General features: G+C 40.5%; 1 protein-coding gene across 1 annotated transcript in view; it reads right to left on the bottom strand.

The window, feature by feature from the left end:
* Positions 1–21,323, bottom strand: part of LOC149456761 (propionyl-CoA carboxylase alpha chain, mitochondrial-like) — a gene marked incomplete at its 3' end in the record, with an annotated part of 701,434 nt that overhangs the window by 344,246 nt on the left and 335,865 nt on the right. Inside the window, exon 12 of the mRNA XM_089684514.1 lies at positions 15,418–15,568. Coding sequence (XP_089540640.1) covers positions 15,418–15,568 — 151 coding nt within the window. The remainder of the gene's footprint in view (positions 1–15,417; positions 15,569–21,323) is intronic.

The following is a 21,323-nucleotide window of genomic DNA, read 5'->3' as shown; positions in this document are numbered from 1 at the left end:
ATATGGGATGAAAGTGCACACTTTCAGGTTTAGCTTAAGGGTATGTACTTCCAAATTGGAGGAAGGAGTTAGGAATTACAGCTCTTAAAAGTAGTCACCCCCCCCTTTTTCAAGGGACCAAAACTAATTGGACAATTTAATCAAAAGCGGTTTCATAGCCAGGTGTGGGTTACTCCATTATTTCTTCATCAATTAAGCAGGTAAAAGGTCTACAGTTGATTCTAAAGTGTGGTATTTGCATTTGGAATCTATTGCTGTGAACCTACATCATGCGTTCAAGGGAGCTGTCCATGCAAGTGAAACAGGTCATTTTAAGGCTTCAAAAACAAAACAAATGCATCAGAGAGATAGCAGCAACATTAGGAGTGACCAAATCAACAGCTTGGTACATTCTGAGGAAAGAAGAATGCACTGGTGAACTCAGCAACATAAAAAGGCACAGACGTCCACGGAAGACAACAGTGGTGGATCCACTCTATGGTAAAGAAAAACCCATTCACAACATCCAGACAAATGAAGGACACTCTCCAGGAGGCATATCATTGTCAAAGTCTGCAATCAAGAGAAGACTTCAAGAGAGCAAATACAGAGGGTTCACCACAAGGTGCAAACCATTCATAAGCCCAAAGAATAGAAAAGCCAGATTAGACTTTGCCAAAAACATCTAAAAAAGTCAGACCAGTTCTGGAAAAGCATTCGAAAAGCGGATGAAACTAAGATTAATCAGAATGACAGGAAGAAAAAAGTGTGGAGAAGACTTGGAACAGCTCATTATCCAAAGAAAACGTCATCTGTAAAACATAGTGGAGGCAGTGTGATGGCATGGGCATGCATGGCTTCCAGTGGCACTGGGTCATTGGTGTTTATTGATGTGACAGAAGACAGAAGCAGCCGGATGAATTCTGCAGTGTTTAGAGATATACTGTCAGCCCAGATTCAGCCAAATGCAGCAAAGTTAATTGGACGGCGCTTCACTTTACAGATGGACAATGATCCTAAACACACTGCAAAAGTAACCCAGGAGCTTTTGAAGGAAAAGATGTGGAATATTCTGAAATGGCCGAGTCAAACACCTGATCTCAACCCAATTGAGCATGCATTTCACCTGTTGAAGGCAAAATAAAAGGCAGGAAGACCCACAAAGATCAACTGAAGACAGCTGCAGTTAGAGCCTGGCAAAGCATCAGAAAGGTGGAAACCCAGTCCTGGTAATGTCCATGGGTTCCAGACTTCAGGCAGTCATTGCAAGTAAAGGATTCTCAACAAAATATTAAAAATGAACATTTTATTTATGATTATATTAAATTGTCCTATTACATTGGGTCCCTTGAAAAATGGGGATGATTACTCTGAAGAACTGTAATTCCTAAACCCTTCCTCCAATTTGGATGTACATACCCTCAAATTAGACCTGAGAGTGTGCACTTTCAGCCCATATCCATTATTTAACTAAAGCTTGAATATGTTTTGGTAAATACCTGAAAAAAATTGAGCCTGTGTCCAAATACAGTCAGGTCCATAAATATTGGGACATCGACACAATTCTAATATTTTTGGCTCTATACACCACAATGGATTTGAAATGAAACAAACAAGATGTGCTTTAACTGCAGACTGTCAGATTTAATTTGAGGGTATTTACAGCCAAATCAGGTGAACGGTGTAGGAATTACAACAGTTTGCATATGTGCATCCCACTTGTTAAGGGACCAAAAGTAATGGGACAGAATAATAATCATAAATCAAACTTTCACTTTTTAATACTTGGTTGCAAATCCTTTGCAGTCAATTACAGCCTGAAGTCTGGAACGCATAGACATCACCAGATGCTGGGTTTCATCCCTGGTGATGCTCTGCCAGGCCTCTACTGCAACTGTCTTCAATTCCTGCTTGTTCTTGGGGCATTTTCCCTTCAGTTTTGTCTTCAGCAAGTGAAATGCATGCTCAAATCGGATTCAGGTCAGGTGATTGACTTGCCATTGCATAACATTCCACTTCTTTCCCTTAAACTCTTTGCTTACTTTGGGTCATTGTCCATCTGCACTGTGAAGCGGCGTCCAATGAGTTCTGAAGCATTTGGCTGAATATGAGCAGATAATATTGCCCGAAACACTTCAGAATTCATCCTGCTGCTTTTGTCGGCAATCACATCATCAATAAATACAAGAGAACCAGTTCCATTGGCAGCCATGCATGCCCACGCTATGACACTACCACCACCATGCTTCACTGATGATTTGGTATGCTTAGGATCATGAGCAGTTCCTTTCCTTCTCCATACTCTTCTTTTCCCATCACTCTGGTACAAGTTGATCTTGGTCTCATCTGTCCATAGGATGTAGTTCCAGAACTGTGAAGGCTTTTTTAGAGGTCGTTTGGCAAAATCTAATCTGGCCTTCCTGTTTTTAAGGCTCACCAATGGTTTACATCTTGTGGTGAACCCTCTGTATTCACTCTGGTGAAGTCTTCTCTTGATTGTTGACTTTGACACACATACACCTACCTCCTGGAGAGTGTTCTTGATCTGGCCAACTGTTGTGAAGGGTGTTTTCTTCACCAGGGAAAGAATTCTTCGGTCATCCACCACAGTTGTTTTCCGTGGTCTTCCGGGTCTTTTGGTGTTGCTGAGCTCACAGGTGCGTTCCTTCTTTTTAAGAATGTTCCAAACAGTTGTTTTGGCCACGCCTAATGTTTTTGCTATCTCTCTGATGGGTTTGTTTTGTTTTTTCAGCCTAATGATGGCTTGCTTCACTGATAGTGACAGCTCTTTGGATCTCATTTTGAGAGTTGACAGCAACAGATTCCAAATGCAAATAGCACACTTGAAATGAACTCTGGACCTTTTATCTGCTCATTGTAATTGGGATAATGAGGGAATAACACACACCTGGCCATGGAACAGCTGAGAAGCCAAATGTCCAATTACTTTTAGACCCTTAACAAGTGGGAGGCACATATGTAAACTGTTGTAATTCCTACACCGTTCACCTGATTTGGATGTAAATACCCTCAAATTAAAGCTGATAGTCTGCAGTTAAAGCACATCTTGTTCGTTTCATTTCAAATCCATTGTGGTGGTGTATAGAGCCCAAAATGTTAGAATTGTGTCGATGTCCCAATATTTATGGACCTGACTGAATATGGACCTAACTGTATATGTGTATCTAAATCTGCTAATGCATCTAACACTCCCCTCCCTGCAGATTACCAATGCTGCCGTCCAAAAGGTGTCTATGTTGCTCCGTCATCCTGAGTGTAGACACCCCAAGTCAGGAAGTGCATTACTGGCCAGATCACCAGGTGAAAACAGAGGGGAAAAGGTCTAAATAAGGAAAATTGAGCTGCAATATGTTAAGAACTTCTAACTTTGCCTGTTGTTATTCAAAAACAACTGCATGGAGTTTAACTTAATTTTTTTTTTCTTGGGTCACAAACACTTTAGTTATCACATGTAGGAATTTTCAGTGTACTTCATGTTACCAAACCCAAGCTTAACCCCTTCGCACCGGCGCCTCCCAACCCTTTAAGGGTTTCACGGCGGTCACATGATCGGGAAAGGTCCCGATCGAAAGAGAAGATCGGGACCTTTCCGTGAGTACCGGTCATGAGTGCACTCTCAGCACATATGTTCTTTTTTAATAGAACACAAATGTGCGGCCGCTCGGCTTCTAGGCCCAGACCCCAGGAGGCCGCACATTTGCGTTCGGCCAGCGTGAAGAGGTTAAAAATCACTAGTTTTAATACAATTAGTAATGTTTGTCAATGAATATCAAAAGTTAAAACTTATTTTTAGCTTTGTATTGAGGAATAGTTAAAATCTGTCAGGGTTGTATTGCTGTGTATCTCCCTGCTGGTGAGATTCAACTTATTTCATCCTGGTAATGATTGGCATCAAAATAGAACGTGATGAGGAATACAATAATTTACAGCTGTCACTCAAGAGAGGAGGAGAAATCTTCAAACAGTAACACCTTTTTCTGGAGACAACTGTCTTTAAATGGATATCCCAACACTGAGAAGAGATTTTATTTAAATTTTGACAGAATAGACAGGAGGTGAAAGGTAAACTTCCCAGTGGGACACAACAAAGACTACCTACTCCATCCAAAACTAAAACAAAATGTTCTAGCTTTAGATACACTTTTGTTTGAACAGTAGATATCCCACAAAGCAACACTGAGCAATGCTTGCAAAGTGCTGAAAAGAGTGGTAAACTGAATGATTGCTAAGATGGTGGTGTGTATGTCAGTTTAGGTGTGTCAAACTGACTAAGCACCATATGGCAAGGTGTATCCTGCACCTGTAAACATTTTTTGGGCTGTGCTCTGATGCTCACATGCAAGGGGTGACATCCAGATGAGTTAGTGAAGAATATGATAGTCACTGTAGACTGAAGTTGCAATACACAAGTCCATATTGATACGTGTATATTAAAGTGTTAATAAACCCACAACAGTAAAATCTGTCCATATATGCAGTAAAGCATGCTTGATATACGCACTGTGGAAACTAAGGGGTTTATCCCTTGCATTGTGCAAAAATGCTGTTTGATCCTGACTTCTCTGATCCCTCCTTTCTTCCAGTGTCCTCCTCTTATCTCCTGATAAGACATATCAGTTGAAGACATTCTGCACATGCTCAGTTTGGTGTATGTTCAGTTTTGGTTCTAGAGAGGTTTTTTTTTTTCCCTTGGGAGAGTGAATGTGATCAGCACAGGGCCAATGAGCACTGTCCAGACAAAGGTTAGGGGTTCTGCATCCTCCTAGAGCACAAAGAAAACTCCTCATAGAAGCTTTAACCAGTGCTCTGCTGGACATTGTTAGAAGTCACAAGACTGCTCTAACTACTGATGAGAAAAGGTATTTAGCAGTTTATATTTAGTAAAATAATTGCATTTCCATGTAGTGTGTACTGTGGGACACCAGACAGAGTGAATATGCAGGGTCCTGGGTTTAGAAACACTAATACATGTAATCATATCTGATTCACTCTCCTTCTTCATGAATTCTAACTCTAGGCCCCAGCTCTCCCCACGGAAGGTCTCTAGGTTTCAGGTTATCAATCAATAGCCCTCCCATTTTTTTGGTATATACACTGTCGTCTATCATATGTACACTATGTGGGTTGTGCCACCTTACTGTCGCAGCTCAGTGGATGTGGACTTGGGTCCACCCCTGGGGCCGAGGGCCTTGTCCTCGCTTAGAGGGGTTGTCTGTTTTATTCCTTATTGATGATCAATGAATTTTACTGCAGATGTTTCCCTACTAGCTTTATGGGCTCCCACTATCTGCGTATTATCTCCAGCTGTAAAATGTTCTGCTCTTTCAATCATTATACATGGCCTTCAACTTACTCTTGTAGAGGCTTTTGGGACCACATGGTTTACCTGGTGAGCAGGTTTCTTCCCCCCGTAGGTACCCACCTAGGTTAGGCCTACACGGCACAAGTGTTAGTGACCAGACACTGAACCCTATATTCCCCCATTCCCCTTTTCCCATTTTTTTTTTTTTTACCCCTTCTCTCCCCAAAGGACTGAATCTGATACTCTTTTAGGGCACCCTATTTCATGTCTTCTCCCCATCCCCCTCTTGGAAGTTTATCTATTCCTGTCTACTCTTTTTTTTTATATATATATATTTGTGCCTCGGTCTCACCTGTTGCCATCTCCAACATTTCTTTATCCAGTCAACATGACCATGGTCAAGTTTGGCTCCTTTAAATGTTAGGGGCCTTAACATCCCACAAGAAACGTTCACAAGTTTTTTTTATACTTTATGCATAAACAGCAGGTCTACATCATCATTTTTTTTTTATACAGGAAACCCACTTCAAGGCAGCCTCAGCTCCGGTCATGACCATCCACAACTATGTCAAATGGCATACGTGTAACAATCCCAATGGCGTATCCAGCGGGGGTAGCCCTAGGGTTCCATTCTCTGTTCCCAATCTTGGACATCTGGGGGGTTGCTTACCCAAGAGGAAGATTCTTGATCCTTCAATGCAAAATCAGCAATAATAAACCTTTTACCTTGGTAAGTGCACACGCTCCTAGCCAGTGTCAAATCCCTAAGCCTCTAAAGCTCCTGCGGCAGCTGGGAACCCTTTGCGAGGGTAGAGTAGTTCTGGGGGGGGGGGGATTTAAATGTTACACTTAACACGTCTATGGCCACCACATCACTCGCCCCTCGTCTTTTCTTGTCTCAGTTAACATGAAAATCAGCTAGTAGAAGTTTGTTGAGCGCTAAATCCCACGGAACGGAACTATAGCTGTCACAATCTTACCCTCTCTAATTCCAGTCAGATAGACATTTTCCTGGATTCTCACTGCCTACTGAGCTGGCAACCGCATGCATCCATTAGGTCTCAATTCTGGTCAGAACACTTTCCGATTTTGCTTTTGCTCACCCTACTGCACTCTTCTAAACTGTTTGAATCCTTGAAGATTAACAAAGCTTTATTGAGAGATGAACCGACAAGGGCAGCAGCCTTGCAAACTATATCTCAGTTCCTCCTGGACCAGGTTTCTGAAACAACTGCTGCACCCATCAAATGGGAGGCACCCTTATCGAAGGTGCTCGTTAGAAAAAGACATGTACTTCTGATATCTGAACATTTCTCCAAGAAATCCGGGTGTTGGAGAGACAACACAAGCACATATGTGAGGCTAGCACATTTCAGCAACTGGAAGGGAAATGTGCAGAACTCCGTCCATTGCTTGACCAAGCTTATTTCTGCCATAAAGATTGTATTTGTCAAACGATGAGTTTGGCAATAAAGCTAGCAGAAACTAGGGAGGACATACAGTGCTCAGCATAAATGAGTACACCCCTTTTGAAAAAGTAAGATTTTAATCAATATCTCAATGACCAAAATTTTTACCAATCTGCGTTTTATAAAACATTTGTTTAGCTCATTACATGAAAGTAAGGTTAATAATATAACTTAGATTACAAAATCTTCAGTTTTACTCAAATTAGTTGATGGAAATATGAATGCACCCCTCAACAAAAACTACTACATCTAGTGTCTTGTATGACCTCCATTTGTAAGGACAGCACCAAGTCTTCTAGTTGGTCACAAGTCACAAGTTGGTGACATACTGCAACATCTATCTTTTTCCATTCTTCAAAAACAACCTCTTCTTTAGAGCCTGGATGATGGATGGAGAGTAATGCTCAACTTATCTTTTCTGAATTCCCCATAAGTGTTCAATTGGGTTCAGACCAGGAGACATACTTGGCCACTGAATCATTTTCACCCTGTTCTTCTTCAGAAATGCAACAGTGGCCTCATATGTGTGCTTTGAATCATGTCATGTTGAAAAAGTGTACAACGACCAAGGGCACAAAGTGATGGCAGCATCTTCTCTTTCCATATACAGCAGTACATCTGTGAATTCATGATGCTATCAATGAAATGCAGCTCCCCAACACCAGCAGCACTCATGCAGCCCCACAGAAGGATACTGCCGCCACCATGTCAATCAAAAAAACATATCACTCAAATTGCCACATCCATAATGTATAATATATCAATACAAAGAAGAAAAAAAAAAGCATTTGGACTTTACTGGCAATGAAGGGGAACACAAAAAATAATCTTTTATTTAAATATTTTTAAAAATAGCTTCAGTATCAAGCTAAGATATATTTAAAAACAAATCAACTGCATAATATTGTGTGGTTTTGGCTGCTAAACACACTCCCTTTTATATTGTGTTATTCGATATTTTTTATATTACACCAGTATGACTTTTGTACATATCGTTGGTAGCAGTACCTTTTCGAAGATCGCCAATATTGTGCTGTGATTATATAACTCTTACCTGGTCCAATTGGGAGCTATGTTTCAGGATACTACTATATTGGGGGTATGATGGATGATTATTGGAGTAGGATTGTTTGGATATATGTATTTAATAACTGGGTATATCATCTAATCATTTTTCTGATTAAAGAGGTTTCCATATATGATTCTGGAGGTAAATCTATTGGCTATAATTTAGTAAAGAATTGGTGCCAACTTCAGTATCCATCAAGCTAATGCCCTTGTTTCATATACAGGGCATCCAGAAAGTATTTACAGCGCTTAACTTTTGCCACATTTTGTTATGTTACAGCCTTATTCCAAATTGGATTAAATTAATTTTTTCCTCAACATTCTACAAACAATACCCCATAATGACAACGTGAAAGAAGTTTGTTTTGAAATCTTTGTAATTTAATAAAAATAAAACATGAAAAAAACCACGTACATAAGTATTCACAGCCTTTGCCATGACACTCAAAATTAAGCTCTGGTGCATCCTGTTCCCTCTGATCATCCTTGAGATGTTTCCACAACTTGATTGGAGTCCACCTGTGGGAAATTCAGTTGATTTGTCATGATTAGGAAAGGCATAAACCTGTCTATATAAGGTCCCACAGTTAGTGCATGTCAGAGAACAAACCAAGCCATGAAGTCCAAGGAATTGTCCGTAGACCTCTGAGACAGGATTGTATCAAGGCACAGATCTGGGGAAGGGTACAGAAAAATTTCTGCAGCATTGAAGGTCCCAATGAGCACAGTGGACTCCATCCTCCATAAATGGAAGAAGTTTGGAACCACCAGGAATCTTCCTAGAGCACGCCACCCGGCCAAAATGAGTGATCAAGGGAGAAGGGCCTTAGCTAGGGAGGTAACCAAGCAGCCAATGGTCATTCTGAAAGAGCTCTAGTGTTTCTCTGTGGAGAGAGGAGAATCTTCCAGAAGAACAACCATCTCTGCAGCACTCCACCAATCAGGCCTGTATGGTAGAATGGCCAGACAGAAGCCACTCCTCAATAAAAGGCAAATGGCAGCCCACCTGGTTTTGCCAAAAGCCATCTGAGAGACTCTCAGACCATGAGAAACAAAATTCTCTGGTCTGATGAAACAAAGATTGAACTCTTTGGCCTGAATGCCAAGCGTTATGTCTAGAGGAAACCAGGCAAAGCTCACCACCTGGCCAATACCATACCTACAGTGAAGCATGGTGGTGGCAGTATCATGCTGTGGGATGTTTTTCAGTGGTAGGAACTAGGAGACTAGTCAGGATCGAAAGAAAGATAAATGCAGCGATGTACAGAGACATCCTTGATGAAATCCTGTTCCAGAGCGCTCTGGACCGTAGACTAGGGCGACGGTTCATCTTTCAACAGGACAACAACCCTAAGCACACAGCCCACATAACAAAGGAGTGGCTACAGGCCAACTCCGTAAATGTCCTGGAGTGGCCCAGCCAGAGCCCAGACTTCAACTCAATTGAACATCTCTAGAGAGATCTGAAAATGGCCATCCAACCTGATGGAGCTTGAGAGGTACTGCAAAGACGAATGGGAGAAACTGCCAAAAAATAGGTGTGCCAAGCTTGTAGCATCATACTCAAAACAACTTGAGGCTGTAATTGGTGCTAAAGGTGCTTCAACAAAGTATTGAGCAAAGGCTGTGAATACTTATATACATGTATTTTTTTTCTATTTTTTATTTTTAATAAATTGCAAAGATTTCGAAATGAACTTCTTTCACGTTGTCATTATGGGGTATTGTTTGTAGAATGTTGAGGAAAAAAATTAATTTACTCCATCTTGGAATAAAGCTGTAACATAACAAAATGTGGCAAAAAGTTAAGCGCTGTGAATACTTTCTGGATGCACTGTACACTGTCCATAATAATCCTTGGTAGGTATATGGGGAATTAATTTAGGATAGTCCTCACAAATGTATCTAAAAGTTAACCACTATATTATGTTACTTGATAGACATCTGCATATTGCTAATGACCTGGGGTGTTCTGCTATGTGCTCTGGGGCCTGCCCAGGGGGGATTTGTTGGCCACTTAGATACGAATGACCAAGGTGCTTCAGAAAGAATTTTCAATGTGGAGATGACATTTGTCTATATTATACGGTTTTTGTATGTCATAAAGATTCTTATGCGTTTTTGTAATATTTCAGCGTATATTGCTGCAAACTCATGGGTCCTGAAGAAGCTTGACACATGAGGACTCACTTTCCGACTATGTATCATTTATTGGTGTAATATAAAAAAAAAAAAATCAAACACCACGATATAAAAAGGGAGTGAGTTTAGCAGCCAAAACTACAAAATGTTATGTGGTTGATTGGTTTTTAACCATTTGCCGCCCGCCCTATGGCCGAATGGCGGCTGGCAAATGTCATCAGCGTTCCAGGTGGACGCCATATGGCGTCCTCCCGCACATGCACAGATCGCGCTCCTGCAGAGCCATGCAGCGGCGCGATCTTTCACAGGCCGCGTACCTCAGACACGGCCGATGACAGATCTGAGTACCGGCCCCCGTTGGCGGTACCATGTGACCTGCTGTGACCAATCACAGCAGGTCACATGACAGTTGTACACAATGGATGGCTTCATTCATGCCATCCATTGTATACTAGTGTCTATCTGTGAATGGTCACAGCTAATCACATGCACATGTCATGTGATTAGCTGTGGCCAAATCACAGATAAGCACAAAAAAAATAAAAAAAACCCTGAATGAATTGATGTCATTCAGGTGAATGCTTGCTTATAGCAAAGTAATTCTTTGCTATTAGCAAACTGTGTAAAAAAAAAAATACTGATCACTTCCCCAAAAGTAGTACAATGTTACTATGGTAACATTGTACTACTTTGGTCATAGTGAAATATGAAAAAAAAATCTTAAAACAAAAGAAACAAAAATTAATAAAAAATATATTTTTTTTTTCTTTCATACTGTCACCAGTCAGTGTCCCTGATCACCGCCATGCCAGTTATATGAAGACGCTGTACTGCACTGGTGACAATATGTAAAAAAAAAAATAGTGAAACTAATTTTTTTAATTTTCCGAAAAATTATGACTAAAAAAAAAATACAACTTCAAAAACCTCGCCATGCCTCTTATGAAGTACGTCGGACTTTCTACTTCTCAAAAAGGGGTCATTTGGGGGATATCTGTACTGTTCTGACATTCTGGGACCTCAAGAAATTAGATTGGCTGTCAGTACTTCAGGACTGATCACTATTCAGATCTATACTATAGTTTGTGAACTCTATAACTTTCCTACAAACTAAAAAATACATCCTAATTTGGGTTATTTTCACCAAAGACACGTAGCAGAATACATCTTGGCCTAAATTTATGAAGAACAATTATTTATTTGCAAACTTTTATAACAGAAAAAAGAAAAACGTGTTTTTTTCAAAATTTGTGGTCTTTTTTTGTTAATTTAGTAAAAAATAAAAAACCCCAGCGGCGATTAAATACCACCAAAAGAAAGCTCTAGTTGTGTAAAGAAAATGATAAAAATTTAGTTTGGGTACAATGTTGTATGACCGCGCAATTCTTATTCAAAGTGTGAGAGCACTGAAACCTGAAAACTGGCCTGGGCAGGAAGGTGTAAAATTGCCCGGTATTGAATTGGTTAAATATATCCTAGCTTGATACTCAAGATATTTTTATAAATATTTTAATAAAAGATGATTTTTTATATCTATATCTCTATATATATATATCTCTCTATATATATATATCTCTATATATATATATATATATATATCTCTCTCTCTATATATATCTATCTCTCTATCTATCTCTATCTCTATATCTATATATATATATCTATATATATCTAGATAGATAGATATATATCTATATATATATATCTATAGATATCTAGAAAGATAGATATCTAGAAAGATAGATATCTAGAAAGATAGATATCTAGATAGAGATAGATAGATAGATAGAGATAGATATCTAGATAGATAGAGATAGATATCTAGATAGATAGATAGATATATATAGATAGATATATATCTAGATAGATAGATAGATAGATATAGATAGATATATATCTATCTATATATCTATATATATCTATCTCTATATCTATCTCTGTATATATCTATATATATCTATCTCTATATATATCTCTATATATCTATCTCTCTATATATCTATCTCTATATATATCTATCTCTCTATATATCTATCTCTCTATATATCTATCTCTCTATATATCTATCTCTCTATATATCTATCTCTATCTATATCTATCTCTGTATATATCTATATCTATCTATCTATCTATCTATCTATCTATCTATAGATAGAGGAGTTCTGAGCACAGTACACAGTTTGTGTACAGGAACACCCCCAGAAATGTCATTTCTTTTTTGTGTGAAGAACTTTGCGTTAATATACAAGTTTTAGGCAGCCTCTGCAACAAAAATGTCATTGTGAGATTTGTGAGATACTGCCTAAGGAATAATCACTTCTAAAGGGATGCAGACACTGCTTGTAATGAATTAGTCACTCCCATTCAGAATTAATCCTGCACAAGACATGGTCCAACAAAACACTACTTCTTCAGAACAGAAACTGGATTCTGTAACAAGTTTGTTAAAATCTTTGCAATGTACACAGATGAGCCAGAAGGGATATTTTTTCTCAACAAAAGTGAAGTTACTCTTTAAGGTCTTATTCATATTTGGGTGATTAGCAATCACAGGCAGAATCGACTGCCCTATGTGCAACACACTGAAATGCATGTGAATCATTTTTTTTAAATAGTGAGCGGGAACCCATTTTCCTGCTACGTGATATGGGAAAGGGGCCTTAACTTCACAGTTAAATATTTGTTGTACTTAGATTTTTTCCATGCTGCATGGAAAACAGTCACACAATATTTTAAACCAAATAAGCCAATTATAGCTCCATTCAATCCATGTGTGGCCACTGTGGTTAAAAAGATGTCGATCTACTGGTCACCTTCTGTTCAAAGGTCCTATCAGGTAAAAGCTGCTCAATCAGCACTGCAGGCAATAGGCTGCAGCGCTGACCTGTGTAATCTGACAGTTGGGAAGTCTTAAATGCACGTCTGGTTCAGTGTATGATCACGCATCCACATACTAGCACCCTCTGTGTTCCAAATTGATTTCTTAGTCTCCTAGTGCTCTCTCTGTGTTTTCAATGCTCCCAATGCATCCCAGCCAGCATTCAGCCTTGTGATCCTTGTGTACTCCAGCCTGCAGACAGCCCTTCAATCCTTGTGTACAGCAGGCTCCATTCATCATCTGGTCTCTCTGTGCTTTCCAGCCAGTCTCCGGTTACCAGCACCCAGTCGGTTTCCACATGTGTACCTTTGTGTGTTTTCATGCAACCCTACCTCTTTGGAAAGTGGTACCTGCTATCCTGGGATTCCTTCATCCCAGCGCTCTTGTCAGAGGGTCACAACCTGGGCATCTCCTGCAGCCAAACCCATCCCCACTCTTCAGAAGCTCTGGTGAAGACAAGGCAGCTCTTTAGACTCTGCGCCTCAGCCCTTTTATAGGCAATCACATTTGCTGTCATGCAGACATGCTGCATTCCGGCCACCAGTGCCTTCAGGTATCCAGCCCATCCCAAACTCCTCGTAGCCATCTGTGTTTCCTGTGTAGCCAATGCCACTGCCCAGTCTCAGCTGGTGCTACAAACTCCTGACATCCCAGTCCGTCCCCTAAAAGGAACAGATCCATGACAAATCTATTTTGCTTTATCCAAAACAAAATCAGAGGTTTTGGCTGGAGTTGTTATTGTTAACTCACTTTTGTGTTGCTGCAATTATTAAATTTTTCAGGAACACTTATAATTGGTCACAACAAGAAAAATCAGTTGAAATCAATAAAACATTTTCATGTAAAATACAGTTTACAGTTTTGATTTTAGCAAATAAAAATCAATCAATCAATCAATAAAAATAAAAATCCTTCAGTAAAAGATTACAGGCAGCACAGTGGCTAAATAGTTAGCACTTCCACCTGAGAGCACTAGGGTTGTTGATTCAAATCCCAACCATGGCACCACCTGCCTGGAGTTTGCATGTTCTCCCTGTGCCTGCGTGGGTTTCCTCTGGGTACTCCGGTTTCCTCACACACTCCAAAGACATGCTGGTAGGTTGTCTCTTGTCCAAATTGTCCCTACTATGTGTATGCATTAATGTGAGTTAGGAACCTTAGATTGTAAGCTCCTTGGGGGTTAGGGACTGATGTGAATGTACAATATATATGTAAAGCGCTGTGTAAATTGATATATAAAAATTCCTCCCGCACTCAAGGGAAGTAATGCCTATAAATCAAAGCAGCCGACACTCCAAAACTGATACCTCAACAGTGACAACAAAATCCTCATAAAATAGTGCAGCGCTAAACAGTAAATATAAATCAAACACATGCAAGCAAACTATGCCTCAATAAATGAGTGACAAAAAGTATGTGTATAAAGTGCATTAGGTGCTTCAACAAGTGTGACACACACGCTGCTTCCACCTCCGGACCGGAACTGACGATTTCCCAGGAGTGGTGCACTCTGGGAGCAGAAGTGCACCCAGAGTGTACCACTCCCGGGAAATCGTCAGTTCCGGTCCAGAGGCGGAAGCAGCGTGTGTAGAGCGTCCAGGAGCCCCTGAGTGGAGGCCAAACAGAATATACCTTTCCTGAGAGGTCTGGAGTAGCATATGTAATACCTGAAGAAAGGAACCCCAGGTGGAATACTACCAACCAGGATTGGAGTAGAATCCAGGAGTGATCCTGAAAGCAAAGTGGCCCATAGGGTCGCCTAAAGGAGGTGAGGGGACTATTTAGCCACTGAGGATAAGTGTGCTGACACGTTCACAGTTATCATCACCATTGTCACATTGCATGATATATTGCAGTTTGAAAATACCATTCTTCAAATGTTTATGGACTGATAGAGACTTTATATTTTTGTGTGATTTATTGTTTGGTCACCTTGGCACTTATCACTTGTATGATTATTACCCTTATTATATGGGTTCTTTCATTGTTTATGAAGGGGTTGGTATTATTATTATTTATATAGGAGAGGAATTTCACTTCTGCTTAGTGTGATTTTTTGCACTTATTATAGGTCATGTTTATGACCATTTGTCACACTTTGTTGAAGCACTTTATGCACTTTATTTATACACATTTTTTGTCAATCATTTATTGAGGCATAGTTGCTTGCATGTGTTTGATTTATATTTACGGTTTAGCACTGCTCTATTTTATGTGTAAATTGATGACGCTATATACGTACCTGTAATAAATATATAATATAAAAGATTACAGTAATACTTCAGATACATCCTGCTCAAGATCCATGAGATGTCTTAAGTGACATGAACTTTAAGGCTTCCAATCATTATGCTGTATATATCTAATGTTAAAATATTTCACTTCATGTGAGGCAACAATAGAAAATTAAGATTATGAGGCACGGATGCAGTCGCTTATGCCATGTGGTTTTTTTCCTGGGAGCAAATTTTGACTTTCCAGGCACTGACAAATACTGCCAGTAGTAATGGCTCACTTGTAAAATATTTGGAATGCTAAAATGACAAACATATTCTTACTTGTAATCTTGTATTCATTTCAAGAAAGTAGAAATTCTTCTTGGAGTCAACTAGAAACTCTACTGTCCCTGCAGATGAATATTTCACAGCTTTGGCAAGGGCTACAGCCTGTTCTCCCATTCCTTTCCGGGTTTCAGGATCAAGAAACGTGCTAGCAAATAAGAAATGTGTATTAAATGTTAATGCAAATTTAGTGCCACCATTCTAATTTAAAGTTAAAACAAAAAAATCCAAGTTGAAATTCAGCAGACCATCAAGATAACATGCCATCAAAATCTTAACTGTAAAGTGCTTTAGGTACTCAGTAAAGTGATGTATAATATGTCTGTGGTTGTTAAATAGGGAAAAGTATCACTATTTCAAACCAGTATTTGGTTTTCAGTATAACATATTACACACGGTTTTCAGTATAACATATTACACACACACACACACACACACACACACACACACACACACACACACACACACACACACACACACACACACACACACACACACACACACACACACACACACACACACACACACACACACACACACACCTTGATATTTAAGGAAAACATGCAAAAATGTACAACATTGTGAACGTTAATTCAATTCTAATTGAGCTTAGCTTGTGAAATGCAAAAACCCAAAAATAAAGTGCATTTATAAACTTATGTTCATCTTTTTAAATATATCCAGCAGATTGTTGTGTTAGTTTGGGCACCAATAATTTTTTTCATACCAAAAGTCTAGTTTAATCCTTATCCGAACCCACAAATGTAATCCTACTATCATGCATATACCCATTATATGATAACCCATCATGACAATATTATTCACTAGAAAACAAAGATTGCCAAAAATTTCCACAAAATAAATATTTGCACCAAAAACAACCCCTCCACAAAAGAAGTATGCCAACTAATCCAAAATAATTAAAACTTCTATACTGCAGTATTACAAACATTTCAAACAGACTAATCCTAAATATTACACAACTATACTTAATGTGGAACTTCACCCTAAAAGTTGCTTTTTATCCCCCTCCACCACGTTTGCTGAATTTTTTTTTTGTGTGGGGAGCAGGTACCTAGTTTTGTCAAGTATACGCTGAAATAGCCTACAAAATACCACCAGAAGTTCTCACCCACCCCACACCTCCCTGCCTGTGACATGTCCCAGGAGGCTGCGGGACCATTCACACAGCACAGCTTATGCATGCACAATGGGGAGATGGCAAGGAGTCAAGGCCAGCTTCCCATAGTGAACATGCTGGCGCCGGGGACCCAAGGACCGGTAAAGGACCAGCCAGGGTGAAGACTATGCTGAATCCCTGGACAAGCAAGTGTCCTTTTATTAAAAGTCAGCAGCTACAGCCAAGACTCCGGAAGAAGCAGCTGGCTACAGTCCCTAGTTGCTTGTGTTTTGAGTACTGGGTGAATGGAAGGAAGCCACAGATGAGGAGATATTCAAGAGATCTGTTTGAAGATTTATCTATTAACAGCTTCCCGACCACCCTATAGCAGAACTACCGCTAGAGGGTGGTGCAAAATCACACACACACACACACACACACACACACACACACACACACACACACATATACACATATATACACACACACACACACACACAGATTCATACATACACACACCATTTTGTATTTCCGGGTAGGGGCACACAAGCGCGCCACCCTACCCACACCGCCATTGGCGGCTACAGATGGTGATCACCGGGTCCCGACTGGAGATTCCTCACCGACACCCAGCGATTGCCAAGAAACAGTGACAGAGGAGTGGTCTGTATGTAAACAATGCAGATCTCTCCCCTGTCAGCAGCAACACGCTGCTTTGTATTGCTCTGCATAACAGAGCAATACAAAGCAGCGTGCTTAAACGGTAAAGCCCACACAGACAAAATAGTAAAACGCACACAGTTAACCCTTTGATCGCCCCAGATGTTAACCCCTTCCTGCTCAGTGTCATTAGTACAGTGCTTTTTATTAGCACTGTTCACTGTATTAGTGTCAGTGGGGATGTCAGTGGCAGTTAGTCAGTTCACCCCCAGTGCCAGAATGCCCACTGCAGTCTCACTATAAGCCACTGATCGCCACCATTACTAGTATTAAACAAAAAAAAATTCCAGTATATATACCGCCATTTGTAGATGCTATAACTTTCATGTAGCCCAATTAATTTACACGCATTGGGATTTATTTTTAGCAAAGACATGTAGCAAAACACATTTTGGCCTAAATTTATGACGAAATTAGATTTTATTTTTTTTTACTGGATATGTTTTATAGCAAAAAGTTTTTCAAAATTGTTGGTGTTTTTATGTTTATAGCACAAAAAGTAAAAAAACTGCACAGGTGATTAAATACCACCAAAAGAAAGCACTATTTGTGGGAAAAAAAGTATATAAATTTCATTTGGGTGCAGCGTTGCACGACTACGGAATTGTCAGTTAAAGTAACACAGCGCCGTATTGAAAAAAAATGGCCTAGTCAGGAAGGGGGTTAAATCCTCTGGAGGGCAAGTTGTTAACCTCCCAGGCGGTATTCCCAAATGTAGCTTGGGGTTAACTTTCAGTACCAGAAGCGGTAATCCAAGCTACACTCGGGATTACCCTGCAGCGTTGCTCAGGGATTCCCTCCACCACTTACCTTGTCCTGCGCTCCTGCGATGTCCCCCCTGCAGCGTTCCCGGCCATCTCCTCCGGCCGATGCAGGCATCCGTCTTCCGGGTTCCATTCCCTGCGAGCGTTGGGAAAGTGACATTCACTCAATACACTAAAATCTCATAGCATAACATTACTGTATCAAACCATTGCACATACATTTTGTCCCTAGTGCTTTGTCCTGTGCCTTGCCTGCATTTTTACTGTTCTTTCTGCCTGGAAACTGAGAAACGTCCATGGCGTCCAAAAAGCATCCCTTTATGTCAAAAGCGATTTTAGACCAGCTAGAGAACAGTGATAGTAAATTAGAACTTGCATAAAAATATATATGTGCAGCGCTAATAGTGGTATCATATAATATGTCATAAATATATCCCCAAAAATGAAAACAGCCAGTGACATTTTTTATGAATAAATAGTGATATGCAGCTTCCAGTCCAGTGGTGGTGCTCCCTGTGTTAAGGTAAAAATTGCGCACTAACCAGAAGCGTAATGAGATTACGCGGTGTATAAATCATACAGGTCCACTTCACAGGCCTGGGTCCGGACTGGAACTTAAGGTGGGTTCTCCTTCAGGTGGTATGGGTAAATAGCCCTCAGTAGGTGTAGGTGGATCCAATAGGCCAGAGGTCCCCTTTAAGGAATAGGAGGGTGAAGATTCCTGAGTTACAGGTGCTTCCCTCTCTGGGTCTGGTAGATTGGTGACTGGATCACAGCAGGGCTCTGAAAATAATAAAGCTCCTCAAGGGAGACCAAGGAAAGTGCCCATAGTGTAGTAGTTAAGTACTGGTTTATTAAATAGCAAAAAACGATTCTTAAAACCAAGTATGGCAATACAGCAGTGTCAGATAAGTACAAACGACTGACCATCCAGACAAAAAGATGGCCGCCGAGCCTCCACGTGGCACCGGCGGCGTGACTTTGCGACGTCCTAGGCTCCACTGACGCGTTCCGTGCGCACGCAATTCTTCAGAGGCGGAGGCTAAGTAACGCCATGATTGTGAAGCCGGCTATTATATAGGAAAAATGGCGCATGCGCACTTAGTCGGCACCATTTTGCCAGAGTCCGAAGCGACAATTGCGGACAGTGCGCCTTCGCGGCACCATTTTACCTTGGGCAAAGATACAATAAACAATTCATTGCCGAATCATCATAACTTAATTAGTAATGAAAATCCAAAGGTGCGTTAATATATATGTATACGAAGGTAAGTATATCAAAGTTAAAGACTACTTATTAAAAAGCAAAACAGGAAATCAACCTGATTGTGCATAATGTGCAACTAAGAATCTGATATGACATCAGGCAAAAGCCATACATTTTGCATAGTGTGTCATTAACCAAATACAAATATCAGATAATACTAATCAATCTTTCTGGTAAATGATTAAAGCACCCAGTTATGCATAAAAAATTAATTTAGCAAAATAAATATATACTCTAGTATGGAATAGACGAGTCGGAATCAATAACGGAGTAGGAATTAATAACCACATGGTAAAAGGCAAACAGGCTTAGATAAAAAGAATAAAAAAACGACCTAAAATATAACAAATATGTAACGCCATAATTAATAAAAAAGTTAGCAAAGGGAAAAGCATGGATAACAAGAGAACCCAACTATTGTTGATAAAACAGTTTACATCGATTTCAATGTTGAGTCCCGCTGGGTGTATGGTGTAATTCATATATGAGCTTGGTCTCTAATTGAGAGACTGCCCTCGTTTTAAATGTCCCTCTCCAATGGGAAATTACCGTGTCTATACCAATAAATTTCAAACTAGTTGGATTCCTGTTGTGGTGTCGCCTGTAATGTAAGGATAACGAGTGTTCTTTGTATCCTTTCTTTATGTTATTGATATGTTCACGGTGGCGATCCCTCAATCTCCTGGTTGTCCTTCCCACGTACTGTTTGGAACATGGGCATTCTAGTAGATATACTACGTATTTGCTATTGCAGCAAATAAACTTATCTATCTTATAGGGCCTACCAGTTTGATTAGATGCAAAGGTATTGATTTTCTTTTTACTTATACTGTTACATTTGCAGGCAATGCATTTATTGCAGGGGAAGAAACCTGTAAGGTTAAATAATGATGGTGACTGGACAGGTAATGTGACAACATTAGGTGCTAACTTATCTCTTAGAGTAGTTGACCTCTGGAAAATGACTTCTATTGTATCAGGCAATATTTTCGCTAGTGAGGCATCAGTCTTTAAATTACCCCAGTTCTTTTTAATTATATGTCTGATAGACTTGTGTTGGACTGAAAAGATGGTGATAAAGGGACATACCAAATTTTTTGGAAGTTTAGTTTTAGTGCTGGGTAGGTCTTCCCTGTTCATATTTGCTACAGTCTCGAGAGTGTCGGTTAAAATCTCGTTATTATAACCTTTTTCAAGGAATCGGTCTTTTAAAATAACAGCCTGTGAATAGTAGGTATTAACCTCTGTACAATTCCTCCTGAGCCTAAGGAACTGTCCTTTGGGAATGTTGGCAAGCCAACAAGGATGATGGCAACCTCCCAGGGGGATATAGCTGTTACGGTCCGTTGATTTGAAAAAGCATTTAGTGATTATATGCCCATTTGAATTCAACAAAGTAAGGTCTAGGAAATCAATTTCAGTGATACTATAATTAAAGGACAGCTTAATATTAATTTTATTATTAAGTGTTCTGGCCAGAACTGTCATTTTATAAACGCTATATAGATGACATGGTTTTATTTTGGAACGGTACTGAACAATCTCTTTTAAACTTTTTTAATACACTTAATAAAATTATTATTGAAAAGGGGCGTGTCCAAGATGGCGACCGGAGCGGCCGCATAATCCGGAGCTCCGGTGCCGTGCTTTTAGATCCGCTGCCATCCGGGCGGCGGCGGGTCACGGAGTGCCGGCGGAGGACCCGGGTAGTATCCCTGTCCCCGGGGAGTCGGAACCCAGGTGATATTTCCGCCCCTCGTGGCGGCTGACGTCCGCGGCCTGGTGCGGCCGCGCGGGCCGGGGCTCCGGCGCCGCCCATCGGCTCTCCCATCCGCACCTGCTGCCATCCGGTGCCGAACTTTCAAGTCCGCTGCCATCCGTGCGGCGGCGGATCACAGAGTGCCGGCGGAGGACCCGGGTGGTATCCCTGATCCCGGGGAGTCTGGGCCCGGGTGATATTTCCGCCCCTCGTGGCGGCTGACATCCGCGGCCTGGTGCGGCCGCGCGGGCCGGGGCTCCGGCGCCACCCATC

This window comes from Staurois parvus, unplaced genomic scaffold (genome assembly GCF_062004578.1).
Source record: "Staurois parvus isolate SC_StPar_1 unplaced genomic scaffold, SC_StPar_1.0 ptg000349l, whole genome shotgun sequence".
Lineage (NCBI taxonomy): Eukaryota > Metazoa > Chordata > Amphibia > Anura > Ranidae > Staurois > Staurois parvus.
The sequence above is the reverse complement of the archived record's forward strand: the minus strand, read 5'-3'. Positions and strand labels throughout refer to the sequence as shown.